The 19,033-nt window shown below is 41.3% G+C and overlaps 1 protein-coding gene across 1 annotated transcript in view; it reads left to right on the top strand.

Annotated features, from left to right (window-relative positions):
* Stim2 (stromal interaction molecule 2) overlaps positions 1–5,401 on the top strand; it is a 106,101-nt gene extending 100,700 nt beyond the window's left edge. Inside the window, exons 11-12 of the mRNA XM_051174109.1 lie at positions 1,429–1,693; positions 3,765–5,401. Coding sequence (XP_051030066.1) covers positions 1,429–1,693; positions 3,765–4,242 — 743 coding nt within the window. The 3' untranslated portion in view covers positions 4,243–5,401. The remainder of the gene's footprint in view (positions 1–1,428; positions 1,694–3,764) is intronic.
* Positions 5,402–19,033: the final 13,632 nt, after the last annotated feature.

Genomic DNA, 19,033 nt, shown 5'->3' with positions numbered 1-19,033 from the left:
GGAAATTGTGTGGCACTGTTTCCTTCATGTTTTGGGGATATTTAATGCAGACATTTTACCTGGTTATTGGTCTGTTCTATCCCTGAGCTCTTAGTTACGCTTTCACACTTATCTCTCCTTCTCCCTCCCTCCTCTCTCCTTCTCTTGGACTTTAGAGACTCTTCAGTTGTATATTCGGGTTCTCTGGTACTTTCTGCTGTGTGGACTGCCGCTCATAACCATCACTTTTGTTACAGTTTTAGTCATTATTTAAATGGACTTATTTATATTAAATGTTTTATGTAGTATACTTCGTTTTTATCATTATGTCTTACTTTTCTTTCTTCCTTTTGGTTCTTTCTTGAAAGTAAAGTATTTATTAATATTTTGTGAAGCCAATTAGAAGTGAGAAATTCTGTCTGTTTTCACTGTTACTGGAAAATAATAGTTTAACTAGATAACATGCGTAGACCAATTTAATTCCTTATTTTCTCCAGAGTGCTTTGAAGTTGTTGCTGAGAAGTTTGTCCTCAGTCAAGCTGTTGGAGTTTCTGTTTACATAATTATGATTTCTGATACTAGGAGAATTGTTTCATTTCTTGTTCTGTGGTTTCATCATAAAACGATTGGTGAATCGAGACCTCAGAATAGACAGGGAGACGAAGGAGGGGTTATTGATGAGTCCATGGTTTGGCTAGGACAAGAAAATCGGACAGGGAAGAAAGCACTGGTGTGAAGTCTGAGAACTCAGTGTTATCTGGTAGCAAGAGCTTCAGAGATAACCCATTCCATAGAGGGTGCCAGTACCTGCTGTCCTGGTTTGTGCCCTGAGGAATACAGCGCGCAGGAAGAGCCAGCTCGTTGAGCGTGCCCACGGCGGTGTTCTTGGGCAGCCTTAGTTCAGGAAAGGAAAGGTGTGTGTGTTTGCACCACATGCCTGGGTGTAGCTTGGGGCAGCGGTGAGCACAGAGGCTCACTTAGTCCGTGAGGATCTGTGTTCAGGAAGCAAGCTTTGCTTTCAGCTGGTAGACTGTCCAGACTTTATTTAAACCTTCAGAGGTCAAACATGTGATCCCCTAAAGACGACCCATCAGCACTTTATAGTAGTTTCCCTCCTTCAGTGTAGTGTTCATGAAGTTTAGCATTCCTTATAAAAATGCCATATTGACTTTCAATTTAAATGTTATTTTGAATAAAGTTTTACGTCTTTATTTTAACGGTGTTGTGTTCTTACAGTCAGATTACGTTTATGTGCATTTTCTTTTAGTTTTACCTCTTACCATTCTTTTTACAGTTGTATTAATTGCTGGCAGTTGTTATAGTTACCTGAATAAACATTAACCCCGACACCTTGCCGTATCAGTTCCCGTGTGCATGCTTGTAAGAAGTCTGCGTAGGAACAAGGGATGTTGGAGGTTGCGAGTGTTTTCATGGTCTTGTGTGTTTCAGGGACTGTGCCTAAACCTTCTGGGTCTTTAGCCCGAAGCAGTAGCTTATGCCGCTCTCGCCGCAGCATCGTGCCGTCCTCCCCACAGTCTCCGCGAGTTCAGCTCCCTGCACATGCTCCTCTGGCCGCCCACCCTCGGCACCCTCACCACCCCCAGCACTCACTGCCTTCCCCCGATCCAGACATTCTGTCTGTGTCCAGCTGCCCTGCTCTGTATCGGAACGAAGAGGAGGAGGAGGCCATCTACTTCACTGCTGAAAAGCAATGGTACTGGCGATTAGTAACCGCGGAGAGCGGGCTGAGTGGGGGCGGGCGAGCTAGCGGCAGTGGGAGGGGTGGGGAGGGGGTAGGTGGGGGGCGCTCTGTGGTCACACGGCAAGCTTTCACACACTCAGTGCTTCACACGACAGACACCTATGTGTGCGCAGCGCTCAGTACATGTGAACTCCCAGTCTGGGCTGACGGGTTTCCAGCTCAGGCTGTCAGAGGCTAAAATCAAGGTGCGGGCCCCAAACTTCTCATGTCGAATCTCGAGTCCCCTTTGAGCCTCAGGTGTGTGTGGCAGAGCTCTGTTCTCTGTGGTCATGTTGCTGAGCTCTTGTTTCTGTGTTTCTCTCTAAGCATGGGTTAGAGTCTGGTTGCTTTCCGTTTCTAAAGGCAGTCCACTGTTCCTTCTCAAGTGAGCTAATCTTTATGTAGGTAGTGGAGACTTGCCTTCTGCATGTCCTGCCTTTGCTGATTGGCCTGCCTGAATAATAATCTGTGAATATCAGGGACTCTGGGGCCTTAGTGTTTGCAGGTCCCTCCTTATCATAACTCATGTTTCATCTTTGGACCACTGGGAAAGCTGTGACGTTCAGAACCCCGTGGAGAGCTCTGCCGTCACCGGGCTGTAGGAGCACGTTGCATGTAACTGCATAGATGCTAACAAACGCGGTCGACCATACACTTGTCACGTGAAAACGTGCATGTAAAATGTAATATCTTGGGCTTGAGTGTATTTACACGTAAGAGACATCAACGTGACTGAAATTTCAAAATAATTCGTTACTTATTAACACACACGCAGGGTCATATACCCAGGGCTCAAGAAGATGTTGAGAGCTTAATGGAGAGAATGATAAAACTCAGTTAAAATCATGACTTAATTTCTTTGCCACAGTGAGTATGGCTGTGTGCATTCTACCCTGTCTGGAGGGCCCAGTGCACTGTGAGGCCTGTTGCTGTGGGGAACTCACTTCTAAACCCTTCTCCACGTCTCAAGCTGAGTGGTGTTTATGACAGAGAAGCTGCTGTTAGTTCCTGAGTTTTGCCACGTGTCAGCACTGGTCATGGTGGTCTGGGTGGTTTGTTACAACTGTTGCTACATGACTCTGGTATATTACCATCAGATCACTTGTCACCCATAATCATTTTTCTGCCTAGTGAAAGTTGTTTTTTAATTAGCACGTAATCTCTGGGGCTTGATCCTAAAGAAATAGTCAGGGTTTGCGGTCTCATTGCAAGTAGAGGATTTGATGCGCTTTCTCCGGAGAGCCTGTTACGATTGGCGTTTTGTGTGTCTTCGTAGTATTACCACAGCCACAAGCAAGATGGCTATGCTTCCACACCGTTTTTCCATGTCTTCTGCACAGTGGTGGGGGCCGCCACAGCTGCCCTGTCCCGCAGGACTGTGACCTCAGAGGACACCTGTATTGCTTTCCCTCATGGTGGCTGTCTGCTGTGAAACCAGCCTTCCATGTTCTACACAGTATACACGTGTGCTAGCCCTCAACCCCAGATGTCTTTTTCTTTGTAAACACATATCTTCATATAAAACTTGTATGTGTTCAGTTATACGTTACTCAGAAAATGCAATGCCTACTAAATGAGCAGGAGAAGCTCCTGGGTTCCTGGGACCTGTGTAAGAGTCAGGTGCCGCCACACTTGTCGGAACCTAATTAGCCAGTTAGCCTACCTGAATTGATGAGTTTCAGATTTGGTGAGAGACCCTATCTCAAACCAAACCAAACCAAAACAAAAAACATGGATAACAATCAAGGAAGATACTCAGTGTTGATCTGTAGCCTTCACATACATGCAGGCATCCACATAAATACATATATATGCCTCTCTTACACACACACACACACACACACACACACACACACACGTTCATGAAATAATAGACTACCGTACCAGAAACATTTTCAAATTTTACTATGTATATAACTCTAACATATCTCCTTTTATAATTGGATACTGAATGAGAGTTGATTTGACTAGAATGTTTGTTGGTACTTCTAAGAGCATATAGATCTGAAAGTTTTACCTTTGCCTATCTCATTATCTCATTCAGGGAAGTACCAGACACAGCTTCAGAGTGTGACTCCTTAAACTCTTCCATTGGAAGGAAACAGTCTCCTCCTTCGAGCCTTGAGATGTACCAAACGTTGTCTTCTCGAAAGGTGTCGAGAGATGAGCTTTCCCTGGAGGATTCTTCCAGAGGGGATTCGCCAGTGACAGCAGATGCCTCCCGGGGCTCCCCTGAGTGCGTGGGTCTGACAGAGACCAAGAGCATGATCTTCAGTCCTGCCAGCAAAGTCTACAATGGCATCTTGGAGAAATCCTGTAGCATGAACCAACTCTCTAGTGGCATCCCGGTGCCTAAACCTCGACACACATCGTGTTCGTCGGCTGGCAATGACAGCAAGCCAGCTCAGGAAGCCTCCAGTGTGTCCAGGATAAGCAGTACCCCACATGACCTTTGTCATAATGGCGAGAAAAGCAAAAAGCCATCAAAAATCAAAAGCCTTTTCAAGAAGAAATCTAAGTGACTCAGCGGCATCTGTGAACTTTATCTCCCACCCTCCACTCCGTTTTCAATCTTAATTTTAGGAATGTAACTCCATTGGGGCTTTCCAGAGTTGATGCCATAGTGGGAATGTCCTTAAGGGCAACTGTCTACTGTCTGCTGATTCAACAGACTACGCCATCGACTTACCAAGTCCGACATTACCGAAGAGTCAATGAGAAGAGACAGTTATTTCCGCCTATTTATTTCTGCATCGATGTTAGTGACGTATACATAGCATTCTGTTGAAAGCCGCCATGGACTTACAAGCTTTAATGGACAGTAAGCCAGCATGGGCTTGCAAAAATTTCTTGTTTACCAGAATATCTTCTTATCTTTCCACAGAGCTGTTTCCATCATGGACTAAATAACTGAAACGAAGTAAAACTAATTGCACTACTGTTTTCCAGACTGGAAAAAAAAAAAAAAAAAAAAAAAAATCTCTGCAAGTAAAACTGTCTAGAGTTTTTGACCTGACTGCAGATAGGGGACTGTTTCCACTTTTAGATCACAATGGGTTTTTAAGTAGAAACTAGGGTTTCTAATTGACTTGCTTTCTGGAAATGAAAACCCACACTTTTATTATGGGATGCTTCTTCAAATGCATTTATTATTATAAAGTTTCAAGTCCTGCTGTAAAGATCATGTCTTGTTTTCCCAGGGCTTTCACTGTGATTTACTGCACTGCAGGCTGTATGATAAAATATAAATAATGTAAAGAGAGAAGGCTCTTGATCCCTTATACAAGCTGGAGAGTTGAGACTTGATCGGAGGCTTAAACATTCACATGCTTAGACTGAGGCGGGGTGGGGAGTCAGGCACTTGTTTACAGACTCTGAATAAATGCAAAGGATTTATGGTTGGAAAAAAATTTGTACTGTGGAAAAGATAATAAATTGGAGACATTATTATGTGGGGGTTGTGCTGATTTTTGTTGATAACACTCCACTGAAAACACTGTTTTCTGAAGAGCTATGTAAGCTGGCCTGTTGCTTAATTGCGGTATAAGAAATAGCGATGTTTTGGAACTAAGTTGTCAGTAGATGTCTTTGTTTTACATCGTCTGTCATATTTTTATGTAGTTTGAAATGTTTAAACGTTCTAATATCAAGATTAACAAATATAAATTTATGGTGCATTTAGACTGTGTTGTATCAGTTTGTAAAATTTGAAATTGGTTAGTTGATAGGCTAGTTGAGAGCAAGCAGCGTCACACACACAGCACTTCCCTCTTACTCAGCTCTTAGAACCTCAGTCAGAATTATCTAGAAGTGCAATGAGGATGGGTGACGTATGAGACATGTTAACCAGGATGTTTTGGCCCTGGATAATGTGTGTGTGTGTGTGTGTGGGGTGTGCTGATAGATAAGTGGGGAGCTCTTTTGAGATTGGCTTAATAAGGAATGCTTTATTAAGAAGCTGACTATCATCTTTCATGACTGTTAATTATTTCCATTGGTCCTGTTGTTAAAGTTGTCAAGGTCTTAAATGGTTTCCCCAGAGGATGATGATTACATGGTTACAGATCAACTCCTAGGGATAGAAGTTGGCTGTCTGAATCGAAGGTGCCTTGTGCAGGTAAGGTAGGATCCTATGAAAGAGGAGTTTAGAAACAGCTCTGGAGCTCTACAGGAAGGGAAGCAATTGTACATAAAGAAGTAGGACGTTCTGGAGACCCTCGAGAGTGAACGGGGATGCTCTCTTTCTCATGGCCGCGCAGGAGGAGTTCTCTGATAATTACAGCAGAGATGAGAGCTTTTTGGTTTGGTGAATAGAAAAAGTCAGAGCTACTGAAGCACGGAGGATGCTGGTTGAAGGCTTGACCTGCAAGATTGCTGATTCCTAGGGTTGGTAGGACATTCTAGGTCAGAGCCAGGTAGAGACTTGGAGAGGTTGGCCTGAGAGTATGTGGGTGGTTGTAGGCAGAGTACATTGTGCATGCCAGATTACACATTTATAAACACATCCAACCAAGGGAGATTCCCTGTTGCATGTTGTGATATTTATTTGCTGTAATTACAGTATTTGGAAATTCAATAGAAAATAATTGACTTTTGGAAACCCCAACATTTCTGTATTACGTCGCACATAAAATGTTGGGCAGTTCAGTTCTATAAATTTTACGTACATTTGTCGGCTTACTCTAGCCTTTCCAAATTATGGTGTTTTCCTGGCTCTTCCCTACTGAAAAAAGAGATGATTGCTGGTACAGAGGTATGAAGTTGTAAACAGAAGCACGCAGCTCCAATTCTGCTCCCTGAACTGCTTGTACTATCTGAGGTGCCTTCTGCTGCTAGATACTTTTTGAAATAGTTATGTATTTCACATAAAAAATAATTTTTTATATCATGACTTTTCACTTTCATCTCAGGCGTTTCTCCAACATTAAAAATTATTTGCAAATAACATTTTAGTGGCTATCTAATAGTGTGGCATTAATATGGCTTTACCATAATCTTTTAAAACGTTCTATCATTTAACATTATATCTTATTATTTGAAACACTTATCTCTCGTTCAACATTACAATATATAATATGTAATCATTTAAAACAGTCTGTCATTAAGCTTTAGACTGCTGCCAAATTTACTAGATGTGGAGTAATGCATTTAACGTTTGTTGAGTACTCTGTATACCAGGCCCTGTATTAAACTGTGGTACATATTCCAATTTAATCTTTATACCAACCTGTAAAATAACCACATCATCATCATCATCATCATCTTCATCATCATCATCATCATCATATCACTGGTTTCCAGATGGCCAGATAGCTTAGAACATTATTAGGTTGTTTAGGATATGTGGTACGTGATAGAGCGCCTCTCTTAATGTCTAAACAATACTGCGTAAATTCTCATCAATACAGATTTCTTGCAGTATATTTTAAGGAAGTGTGTAACAAAGAGTGAAGATAATTTTAGTTCACATCTACATTCATGTACATATGTATGTTTGTCTCTCATGTACTATGGGGGTAACTTTTTTAAGGTTTCTTTGTCCTAGAGCCGTGCTCACGTATTCTCCCTTGGATGCTGAGTGTGAGTTGTAATGAACACTTTCCCGGAGGCCTGGTCCCACAGCCACATCAGCCCCAAATGAACACACAGATGCTGTATTAATTATGAAAGGGTTGGCTGGTGACTTGGGCTTCTTATTGGCTAGCTCTCTCTTGATTATTAACCCATTTCTATTACTCTAAGTATTTCCACGTGGTCTTATCTTACCTGAGAAGGGTCCAGACCTCTTACCCCTTTGTGGTCTCACATGGTGTCTGACTTTATCTTTCCAAGAATTCTCATCTTCTAGACCTGCCTATCTTGCTGCCCTATTGACCAACATTATTTTATTCATCAACCAATAAGAGAAACATATGAATAGAAGACATCTTCAACATCTCTTTTCTGTCTAAACAAAAAGGTTTTTCATTTTAACATAGTAAGATTACATATAACAAAACAGTTATCAAGTAAGAACTATAGTTACAATATTTAGGCTGCTAACATTTAGCATGATTTAAAGAAAATATTTTATCATCTATCCTATCTCTGTGAGTCTAAAGTCTTGTATGTAACTTATCTTTTATCATAAGTAATGAAACCATAATCATAACTGTCTATCTTCAGCTCCATCAAAACCACAGAAGGGATAATATGTAAACTCTAGAATTGACAGAGACATCTCGATACCTGGACAGTCATCCAAAATTCCTCTGCAACGTTGGAGCATCCATCTTTAGCCAAAGGCCAGTGTGTCTGACAGGCTTCTCAGTGAAGCAGGAAATTTTAAACTGTCTGCCTATATTGTCAGTTTGTCAGCCACTTTTCTCTGTGTCCTGCAGAATGTCCGGCAGATTCTTCCATGAAGCAGGGACCCATCTTGTTTTGGCAAATTCAGCAGTCACATTCCTGTGGGTCCTATACGTCCAGTTTGTACAGCATAAAGTCAAAACAGTCCAGACAAGAGCAGTTTCTTGTCTGAATGGCTATTTCTGCTGTGTCAAAGGCAAACTCCATAATGAGATTTTTCGTTTTTCGATGTCTATCTTCTTCTCTGAAGTAATTGGTGTTGCCAGGAGCAATTGTGTCTCACTGTCATGAAAAACCCTACACCATTTTAAATGCTACATTCTGTAGGTCTTTGAAAGGTTTGAAGAATATCTATCCAGCAATTATTTCTTTGAATATCTAGAAAACCTAATTAACATAACTATAAGTTTTGACTATTATAGGTGACTACATAATCTGTATTTAATTGTGTGTTACATTTTTAAAAATACCTAAACAAGAGAAGAAATATACATATAACAAAATAGGCCTTAAATTTGATTCAATAAATCAAAATCCATACCAATGCAAAGTATTCATTACTATATCATAATCCCCCTCTTTCCTTTAAAAAGAGATTGGTTGTGATCATTAATCATTAATAACCAACCCCATTTAAATGAAAACAAACACTTATAAACAATATTTGGGATTTATGGGTATTATTCTCTCCAAACTGCTTCCTGCTGTTGGGGGGCGCTGTCATGGGGACCCTGAGAAAACCCAGAACCCTGGCCAAATCCTGGCTGTAGTGGTCTGTGAGGCTGCATCGTTCCAGCTGTCTTGGATGTTGGATCACCTGGATCATCAGGGGGTTTTGCTTGATTCAAACCATGTTAGTCTGGAGGGAATCAACAGCTTTTCATTTTCTGTGGAAACAAAAGCAGAAATTCTTTTCCAAAGTAAGCTGTCCTTAAACTTAAATCTTGATGTTAAAGCATTGTCAAAACATGTAAGTTGGATTAGTCCAGCAGCATTGATAACCAAACGTATTTTAACAGCTGAAGCTCTTTCCTTGGCTGTCAAGAAATTTAAAGATAACACAATAGCATACAGTATCCAGACTGTGTATTTTTCATCTTCATGTGGCTTTTTTATTACTCTACTTTTTTAACTTTTATTCATTGTTTTGGACAGGGTTTTTATGTGTACCTTTCCCTTGCTCTGTACATCAAATTGCCTTGAAATCGAAGAAGTCTGCTTGCCTCTGCCTCCCTCAGCAAATCCTTATTAACCATTCTACTCCTTTTTAACCACCTATCTTCTTCCCCCCCAAGCCTATGTCTATTTTTAAGCACACCGTACACCCTCTAGAGGTTTTACTGCACCTGAATCTGCTTTTGTTGCAACTATCTTTTTCTGGCCACATGAGTCTAATCTGCTCCTCAACAGCACTTGATTGCATGGTAAGACAGCCCAGTGCCTTTCACTGCTTTCTTGAGTCAGAAAACCTCCCTTAAAGGAGCCACAAGTGCCTGCTTGCCTCTGGCAAACAGAGCTCACCTGAGGCAAAAGCTGCTACCCGGAAGCTGTGCTTGACCTGTTCTTTGGTTTTAAGAATCCCCTCTTAAGCTTTTGTCAGTTTTTTTGTTTTTTTTTTTTTTTTTGGCAGAAATTTGTGCAAGCCATGTCGTTGGGAGCCATCTGTACCAGGTGGTTCTTGGCGCCAGCCTGGTCTCATAACCGCATCAGTGCCAAATGAACACACAGACATATGTTAATTATGAAACTGTCGGCCTATGGCTTGGTTCATATTGGCTAGCTCTGCCTTAATTATTAACCCATAACTACTAATCTATTATTAACCCATAACTACTAATCTATGCGTTATTTCCACGTGGTCGTGGCTTACTGGAGAATGCCGGGCCTGCAACTCCTTTACCTGCTGTATCACAACTGTTCTGGCGGGCTCTCTTGCCTGCCTTCTCCTCCTCTCCTAGTCCCGCCTATCTTCCTGCCTCATTGGCCATTGGCCCAACAGCGTTTTATTGATCATCCAATAAGAGAAACATAGACAGGATAACATCTCCCATCAGTGAGTAGCCTTTTACTTCATTGATTTCTAAATTGTTATTTTGTTCAAGTCTTACTAACTTTATAGGAAAAGAAATTAGACAGGTTTTTTTTTTTTTCTGTTTTGTTAGCCTGTATTTTTCATGTTAGTGAATTGCTTGTTCCTCTTTTGTTGCTCTTCTCATTAAGTTCTTCAGGATCTAATGTTTTTCAAAACCTTTTACAGTGAGTCCTTCAAACGTAGCTGTTGTGTTTTGTTTAATGATACAGCTAAGTTTTTTGAAAATCTAGATACATTATTCATTTTCAAGTGAAAGAAAAACTAGGTTTAAGCGTTAGTCTTGCTGATGTGATGCTTAGAATCTTATCCTTGTCTCTGTGGACTTCCCCCGCGGTGTAGCTTGTAGTAGTCCTTGCTGCTTTCCACCCCCATTTTCATTTGGAACACCCAAGGTACTTTAATGCAACATCTACTCTGCTTCCACCCAAGTCCTGCATCCCTGTTCCTTAGGTCTCTGTGTTTTGCCATTAGGGAAGTGGAGTATGGGTTCAGATAAGCCTGAGCATGCTCCAACGTTTCCCGTCTGGGAAATAACACCCTTTCAGGGCTGTTTCTCCATCTATGAAGTAGGGGTGTAATAGGACTTCATTGTTAAGAGTGTTAGACGAGGTGATGCGGGATACCTAGTTCCATATGTCTCCACCCCAAACTGTGCACCCTCATTCCTCACCCCATTGTGTTTATCCAGTCATGTTGATGGATGTCTGGGATGTTTCTGTATCTTGGCTCTTGGGAATGGCATTGCAGTAAGCATATGCAGTACCTATCTCTGTGGTGTGTAGACTCAAATCCTTCAGGTATATACCTAGGGAGGTTTAGCTGGATCACATGTAGTTACACTTTTTTTTTAAAGTTTTGTTTTAAGAACCTCTACGACAGTCCCCAAACCAGCTGCCTTAGTGTCATTCATTCACAGCGTAGGGTACTGGATCTGCACCCTCCTCCAAGCTCACTGTCTCTGTTCTCTTGGTAGTCAGCCTGGCTAGTGTGTGACAGGGTCTCAATGTCTCTGGGGTCTGAGACTGTTGAATGTTTAATTCACTTGCCCATTTGGACCTGGACAGATTGATTTGGGGGATGTTTGCTCTTTGCAGGTTTGTGTTCTTGATATTAATCCATTGTCGGATGCAGCCAAATATGTTCTCCCTTTTGTAACTGTCTTTTTCCTCTCCTGATTGTTTCCTTGGATGTTTGGAAGCTTTGGAGTTTCATGCACTCCTTTTTTGTAAGCTTCTTGCTTTTATGTTCTCCATGCCTGTAGCTTGAACAGTTTCACCTATATTTTCCACTAGCAAAAAGTCGACAAAAAGTTTTTCTTGCATTAAGATCTTTGATCCATTTTGAATTGATATTCATGCAAGGGAAAAATAAGGGTCTACTTTCACTCTTTCACACGTGGGCCTAAGTTCAGCCAGCACCATGTATGTATGTATGTATGTATGTATGTATGTATGTATGTATGTATGTATCAATCATCTATCTGTCTGTCTGTCTATCTATCTATCTATCTATCATCTATCAATCATCTATCTATCAATCATCTATCAATCATCTATCTATCTATCTATTTATCTAATCCATCCATCCATCCATCAGAGAAGGTTTTCTTTGCTGTATTCAGCGCCTTTATCAAAATTCACACATCTGTAGTTCATAGACTTACTTCTGAGTCAGGCATTGTGATATCCCTAGCATTGGTCTTTCTGCTTAAAGTCACTTTGACTCTTCCAGATCTTTTAGGCTTTCCTACAACATTTGAGATTGTTTTCCTTAGTTCTGTGTCATTGGATTTTGATTTGTCAAAGGCCTTTGTGTGTCTACTGAGATGACCTTGTGATTTCAGTTTCTTAGTAATCTATTTATGTATTACATGTGTTAATTTGTATATGTTATGCCATACTTGCAGGTGAATGAAACCAACTGGATATGGTATATGATCTTTTCAATGTGTTGTTAAAGTTTTAAGGGCTTGATTCAGAATTTGTACATCTGTGTTCTTCAGTTGAATTTGGCAGTGTCCCCTGTTTTCTGGGTACTGATGTGCACTGCTGTTTGCTCTCCTTTACACTCTTGTGGGATTTGTAAAGAGTCCATCCAATCCTAAGCTTTTATTAGCTAAGAGATTTCTCTAACTCATGTGTATCCTCTTGATTTAAATTTGGTAGGTCTTGTGTGTCTATGGGTTCATCTGTTCCTTCTAAATACCCATCTTTGGGAAACTTCCAAAGTATTCCCTAGCGTTCCTATGGTATGTGTTGTAAGCTGCCCTTTCATCTCTAACTCTATTGACTTAGGTTTCCTGTCCTGTGCTCAGTTTGACTGGGAGTCTGTTTATTATATTTATCTTTGCACAGCACAACTCCTTGTTTCAGTGATGCTATTGTTCCTACTAGTATCCATTGAATTAATTTACACTCTGTCCTTAAGATTTCTTTCTGTTGAGCTAGGGTTTGGTTTGTTCTTGCTTTTCTAAGACCTTCAAGTATATAATTAAATTATTTATTTAAGGCCTTTGTGATTATTTTTCTAATCATAAACGTCCATAACTATAAACTTTCCTCTTAGAACTAACTGCCTTTGCCGTGCCCCACAGATTCTAACTTTTTTTTCTTCATTTTTTAAATTTTTATTTGATTCTAAAAAGTTTCCCTTTCCTCTCTGGTTTCTTCATTGAACGTTCGATCAGTCAAAAGTATACAATTCTATCTTCACGTATTTGTGTGGTCTTGGTAGTTTCATTTGCTCTTGATTTCCAGTTCTGTTCCAACGATAATCTGATAAGATACAAAAATTTACTGTGAGTTTTAAATATTCTTTCAGACAGAGGTGCCTAAATATATGTCCTAACTTATGATCATTTAAAAGAAAAAAATCATACATCTATAGCATAGAATATTCTATGGACGATAAGCTTATTTACTTTGTGGGTGTGTTTATTCTTTGATCCTTTTGGGGGGGAATAGGACTGGTTGGTGGATCTATTGGTGAGAGTGGGGAATAGTTATCCACTATTAATATGTTTGGGCTGTCCCTTTATGTTCAGTAACGGCTATGAAATTGGGTGAATCAGTGTTTGGTGTATATATATATTTGTGGTTATTCTATTGTCTTGATAGATTGTTCTTTCCTGACATGGTGGTCCTCTTTATTGCTTCTGGCCAGTTGTGGTTTGGAGTATACTTAAATGTAGCAGTAGCTCCTTTTTTTTCATTTTCATTTTTTATATATTCATTTCACTTTAATCTATGTATGTCTTTGCTAGTGAAACGTGTTTCTGTTAGGAAACCCATGGTGCTTTCTCTAAACTCAGTCAGCTGGTCTTCATCTTATAATTGGAGAAGCAAGGCCATTTACACTTAGAGTTATTAGTGACAGGGCTTTTCTGAATTCTGTCATTTCCCACTTGTTCTTCTGGTTGGTTCACTTGGTGTTTCCTCCCCAGCTTCCTTTTCTTCTTCCTTCCTTCTTCCTCTTCCTTCTTCCTCTTCCTCCTCCCTCCTTTTCTACCCAGCATTTACTTTGTTCTTCTAACTGAACATTCAGTGTCAGTTACACTGTTTTAGATTCTTTGCATTAATCACTACTCACCACAAATAGAACCTTCTTCCACCAAAGTTGAACACAACACAAATCTGTAGGCAATACTACTTGGACTATTGACTATCACAGAGACATTTTCCCCTGACTATATCTGCTTAGGGTTCTAAACCACTTTTATTTGGCTAACTATTTCCTTCTCCAGTTTGGGAAATTTCCTTCCCTATGATTTCAATGAATTTTTCTATGCCCTTAAAAAAAAAAATCTCCCTCATGGATTCTTGGATTTCCTTTCCTGATGATATCTTGCTTTCCTATTGGCCAACAGTGCTTTATTCCTTAACCAATAAGAGAAACGTTTACAGAATGACATCTCCCATCACCTTACAGCTATGGTAGCTTGATCATAGGCTTTCTAGCTTGTGATTCTTATTACCAGGGGTAGTTCAATCTCAAACTGGAAGGTTTGTCTCAAACCTCCACATGGTGGCTCACACCTTCTGTAACTCCAGACTCAGTGCATCTGACTCTATTCTAGCATCCACAAGAAATGCACATTCAGTGCACAGACATATATGCAGGCAAAACACCCATATACATAATAATAAAAGAATGATAATCATCTTTAAAAATCTAAGAGACTTAGTTTAAAAAAAAGTGTTTGTTCCTGACTTTGCAGGATGAGTAAAAACAAAGTATCGCCGATATATTATTTTACTTTTGCAAAAGAATTGTCTAAAATGGGTTAGCAAGCTTTTCTTGCAAAAGACCGTGGGTCTCTGGTGCAAAATTTGTTCACATTTGCCATTTGTATCATGAAAGCAAACATAGACATTATGTAAATATTGAGTATGCATATTTGAGTCATAGTGAACTTGATGAAGCCCCAGGCTATAGTTTAATCATCCCTAAGTATAAATAACAGGTCAAGGAGGAAGAGAAAGAATCTTAGTATACGCTCATATGAAAATGGAACATTACAAAAAATACCAGTGTACAATAAGTGACATCCTAATCGGCGATAAAGATACAATCTTGAAAGCAAGCCACGAGAAAAAAGAAAAGAAAGAAAGAAAACAAAAATAAAAAACCCTCAGTGCCTGTATAAAACAAATGATGGATGTACCCATATGCCGAATGACTTCTGATGGGAAACAACACAGAACAACGCAGGACACCCCAACAATGTTGTGGGGAGTCAACTGCCAAAAGTCAGGATCAACAAAGATTTTGTTTTTTAGATGAAAGGTGAAAAAGTTTGGCAGAAGTTGTGAACTATAAGGAATGAAGTTGTTCTAGTGTCAGGAATTCTGTCAGATAGAAATTCCGATCCACAGAGCCTGGTAGAAGGCACTGCAAATAGCAACCATCTCAAAATTCATAATATGTAGAGTAAAATTTATGACAATACTGGTACTGGAGACATATAATGTGCTCTTGCAAACAACTTTTATTGCATATGTAGTGCGAACATTAACTCCAGGTATGGTGTGTAGAGGAGTGGTGAGATTTTTCAAGGGACATAGGGTTCTTAAAATTTTATTAACTTAAAAAGCCAACAAGTAGGGGAGGAGATTGTTCCAGACTCCCCTCCCCCCACAAGAGAACTAATCCCCATCATGTTCATTACTTAAAGGGCACTGAGGAAAGAATTCATTGAAGAGTAACATTAAGAGTAACGGGTGTGAAGGGAGTTTGTTACTCTTTTAATAAGCATGCTTGCTTTGTTCAATTGCTGTAGAGAGACCAAGACAACTCATAAAAGAAAGTGTTTAGTTGGGGGCTGGCTTATAGTCCACTGGCTTGGTCCCTTACCATGGTGGAGAGCATGGTCCTGGAGGAGCTGATCCACATGCTGATAGAGACAGAAACACTGGACTGGGTGCCGGCTTTTGAGAACCTCAGAGCCCGCCCCCAACGAAGCCACATTTTCCAGTCCTTCTCCTAAGAGTTCCACAGAGTATTCAAGTAGATGAGCCTATGGGGGCCATTCTTCTGCATTCTGCATTCTGCTGTCTGACTCCCATCGCCTTGTACCATATCGTAATGCAAAAAGCGCATTCAGTCCAACTTCCGAAGTCCCTGCAGTCTGTCACAGTCTCAGTACTTTAAAAAGCCAAAAGTTCCAGGGTAAGAGAGAGAGTTCAGCTGTTCAGAACACTGGCTGCTTTCCCAGAGGACCCTGGTTCAATTCCCAGCATCCACTTGGCAGTTCACATCTGTCTGTAACTCCAGTTTCAGGGGACAGACACACACACACACACACACACACACACACACACACACACACACACGCAGACAAAAAGGCAATGCACATAAAATAAAAACAATCACTGAGAAAATTCAAAGTCTCTGAAATTTATGGCAATTTGCTAACTATAAAACCATGTAAAACCAAGATAAAACAGTTTACTTCCAGTATGTAATGGCACGGAATATGTATGTTACCATTCCAAAACAGAGGAAACAGGAGTTCAGAACTCAGTGGGGTAAACTTCAAATTCTGCATCTCCATGTCTGATGTCAAAGGGCCCTGCAGATCTCTAATCTTTCAGCTTCGTTGGCTGCAGCATCTCTTTCCTGGACTGGTCCCACAGCACGCCTGCAGGTGACCCACAACTTTGGAATCTTCAACATCTTGGGGTCTGCAACACAATCCAGCTTTCTCCTTCATAGGTTCGTGCAATCGCCATTCTGGGCTTTCGTGAAGGGACGCCCTGACACTTGCCTGGCCCAGGTGGCTTTCCTTAGTCGTGTATTTGGTTACCAGACACTTGCAGAACTTGGTAGCTTTGTGGGTAGCTCTTTCTTTCACTTTTGTCGGTTATCTGAGTAGCAGGCATTGTTAGTTTTGACTTTCTTTGTTCATCATGGCTGCCTTGAAATCAGAATTACAACAGCCTTCCCCTTTCCCTACAGGACAGTTTCCAATCCGAGATTCTTGCTTCATTTTCTTGCGTTTTTCTTTCCCTTCCTTCCTCTTCCACTGTGGCATCCACAGTTCACGCTGGAGAACTTTCAGGTGTCAGCCCAGTCCGTGGTGACGCAGGGGAATAGCTTGGTGCACCTGCCTGTAGTAGACTATGTACATTTTCGCTAAACCCTGCACCAGGGAGGTCTAGGATTAGAGGAGGAGGTCCTACCTCATTCCACTGTCCTTCCAGCTCATGGCACAAACCCTCACTTGATAAACGCCCACACTTTTGTCCAGTGTGCATGAAATATACACATACATACATACATACATACATACATACATACATAATTTTTTACTCCAAATGTCACAGGCTAGCTGTTGTTTGGGCCAAAGCTGGCCTCTAGTCATGCTTTATTCAGACCACAGAGTTATTGATTTGAGCACCAGAATACACTATCTGGGGATTTCGCATACGTGTGCAATATTCCTGCTTTCTTAAACAGTTTGTACTAGTTATTTTTTTGCGTCTCTGTGCCAGGAGAGCAATTTGAGACGGAGAGATTAATTTTGCCTGTGTTAAAGGCGGCAGTCCATGGGTGGTTGGCCCAGGCAATTGGTCATAACACCATGGAAGTGGAAGCTTTGGCATGGAGCTTTTTAACCTCATGGCAACTGAGGAGGTAAGGGGTACACAGGGCTGCAGATCTCGTTCAAGTGCACACCCCTGTGAATCCCCCTCCTCCAGCCAGACCCTACTTCCCAAACTTCCCATCACTTCCGCAGACAGTGCCACCAGCAGGGTTCAAGTCCAGCATTCAAGCCTCTTTGGGTTTCTCATTCCAGCAATACCCAAACAAGCTGAAGTGGGAGAAGACAGGAAGATCAGGCAACACTAAGACCCGGGCTGCGCGCTCCTTCAGGAGTGGAGGTTGAGGTCGGAAGTCCTCCGTTCCGATTTTTCCTCCTGGTCAGCGTGCCCTGCTCAAACTCTCCAACTCCTCAGGGTCCAGGCATGTAAAGAAAATTTGAAGATCTCAGATCTTGAGCTTGAATCTTTTAAAAATCCGGAGTTAAAAAAATAAAGTTAACCTTTGTGTAGTTCTCCGCTGTTTCCTGTAGATGGCAATATTGCACCGGCCAGTCTCTTAGCTAGTCTCCATCCTAGATGCCTCCAAATTGTTCGTTATATAATTTTTCCCCCCAGTGGGAATAATTTTTGCTCGTAAATTTATTGCAGCATATTTTCAATAGTCCTAAATTTATTGGTAAGTAGGTAGAGTCCACAAAGGTGCAAAATTTAAAACAACAAAATGAGGTTTTTTTTTTCCTCTTTGCTTGTAGCTTCTGAGTTAATAGTGAAAAGGTAGCATATTGCAACGTATAATTGTCACGATTATGCAGACTGTTCATTTGGTTTGCGTGTGTGCATGCATCCAGCCGCATCCAGTGGCTACATCTGCACCCCGCATTGGATAAACAGCCTTTTCCTTGTACAGTTCGAACCATCAAATGGCTCTCATTTGGAGCAGTTTCTTTATTTTGTTTTGTTCATAATGAATGCTACCCACAAATACAGGAAGCAGGGGAGCAGAAAATAGTCTGTGCAACAAAGGGGGAGGCTCTTAGAGATAACCCTGTACACGAGTAGACAAATATGAGCTCTATGCTGGCTCGTATGAACAAGGCCAGTATCTCCTCGGGGAAGCTGGGTGTGTTAATTAGATTAATGGCAAGAAAACATATCCATTTCCGAGTAGCTAATTACATATTTCATTTTGAGTTATTTTGTGCAATTTGCTCTGGTAGGCTGCAGACAAATATTAAGCGTTCAGTTTTGTCTTCAAGCACGGCTCACTAATATTTTAGTGACGTAATCTTTTGCTGCTGGTGGTTGTTGGCAGCTCTCGTCCTGTCCTGGTTACTCTGCCTGACAGGTGAGTGTGAAACAGGAACTCTGCAGTTCTCAGTCACAACTCGGATGTCTACAGAGGATTTGAGCCTTTGGTGCTTTTGGAGCCTGATGTCCATCCTAGTTAGATATCTCCGCCTTCCGTGTCCCTACAGGCTGTTCTCTGGTCCTGCAGGAACTTGTTCAAGGTCAGGAATGAAATGTGTGACTGACGATGGCCTCCACGATGGAGGTTTTCCCTCACAGTGAGTGAAGGCAGGCAGTTGGGCAGGTGGGCAGGGCTGTGCAGGTTGAGGTTTCCCTGGGGAGAGGGATTGAGATCTTCCACATGAGCCCGCAGATATTGAAAAGGTGCCGAGAAGACACTCATGTGGGCCTACACCAAATAACCTCCCCCCCCCCCCGCAGAGGCCTCCTATTTTGTTCATGGATTATGAGAAAGGCATCCTTGCTTGTCTGTGGTATTGACTCCTCTGAACCCCTGAATTCAGTGCCCTAAACCTCACAGCC

This window comes from Phodopus roborovskii, unplaced genomic scaffold (genome assembly GCF_943737965.1).
Source record: "Phodopus roborovskii unplaced genomic scaffold, PHOROB, whole genome shotgun sequence".
Taxonomy (NCBI): domain Eukaryota; kingdom Metazoa; phylum Chordata; class Mammalia; order Rodentia; family Cricetidae; genus Phodopus; species Phodopus roborovskii.
This window is presented reverse-complemented; position numbering and strand designations above follow the sequence as displayed.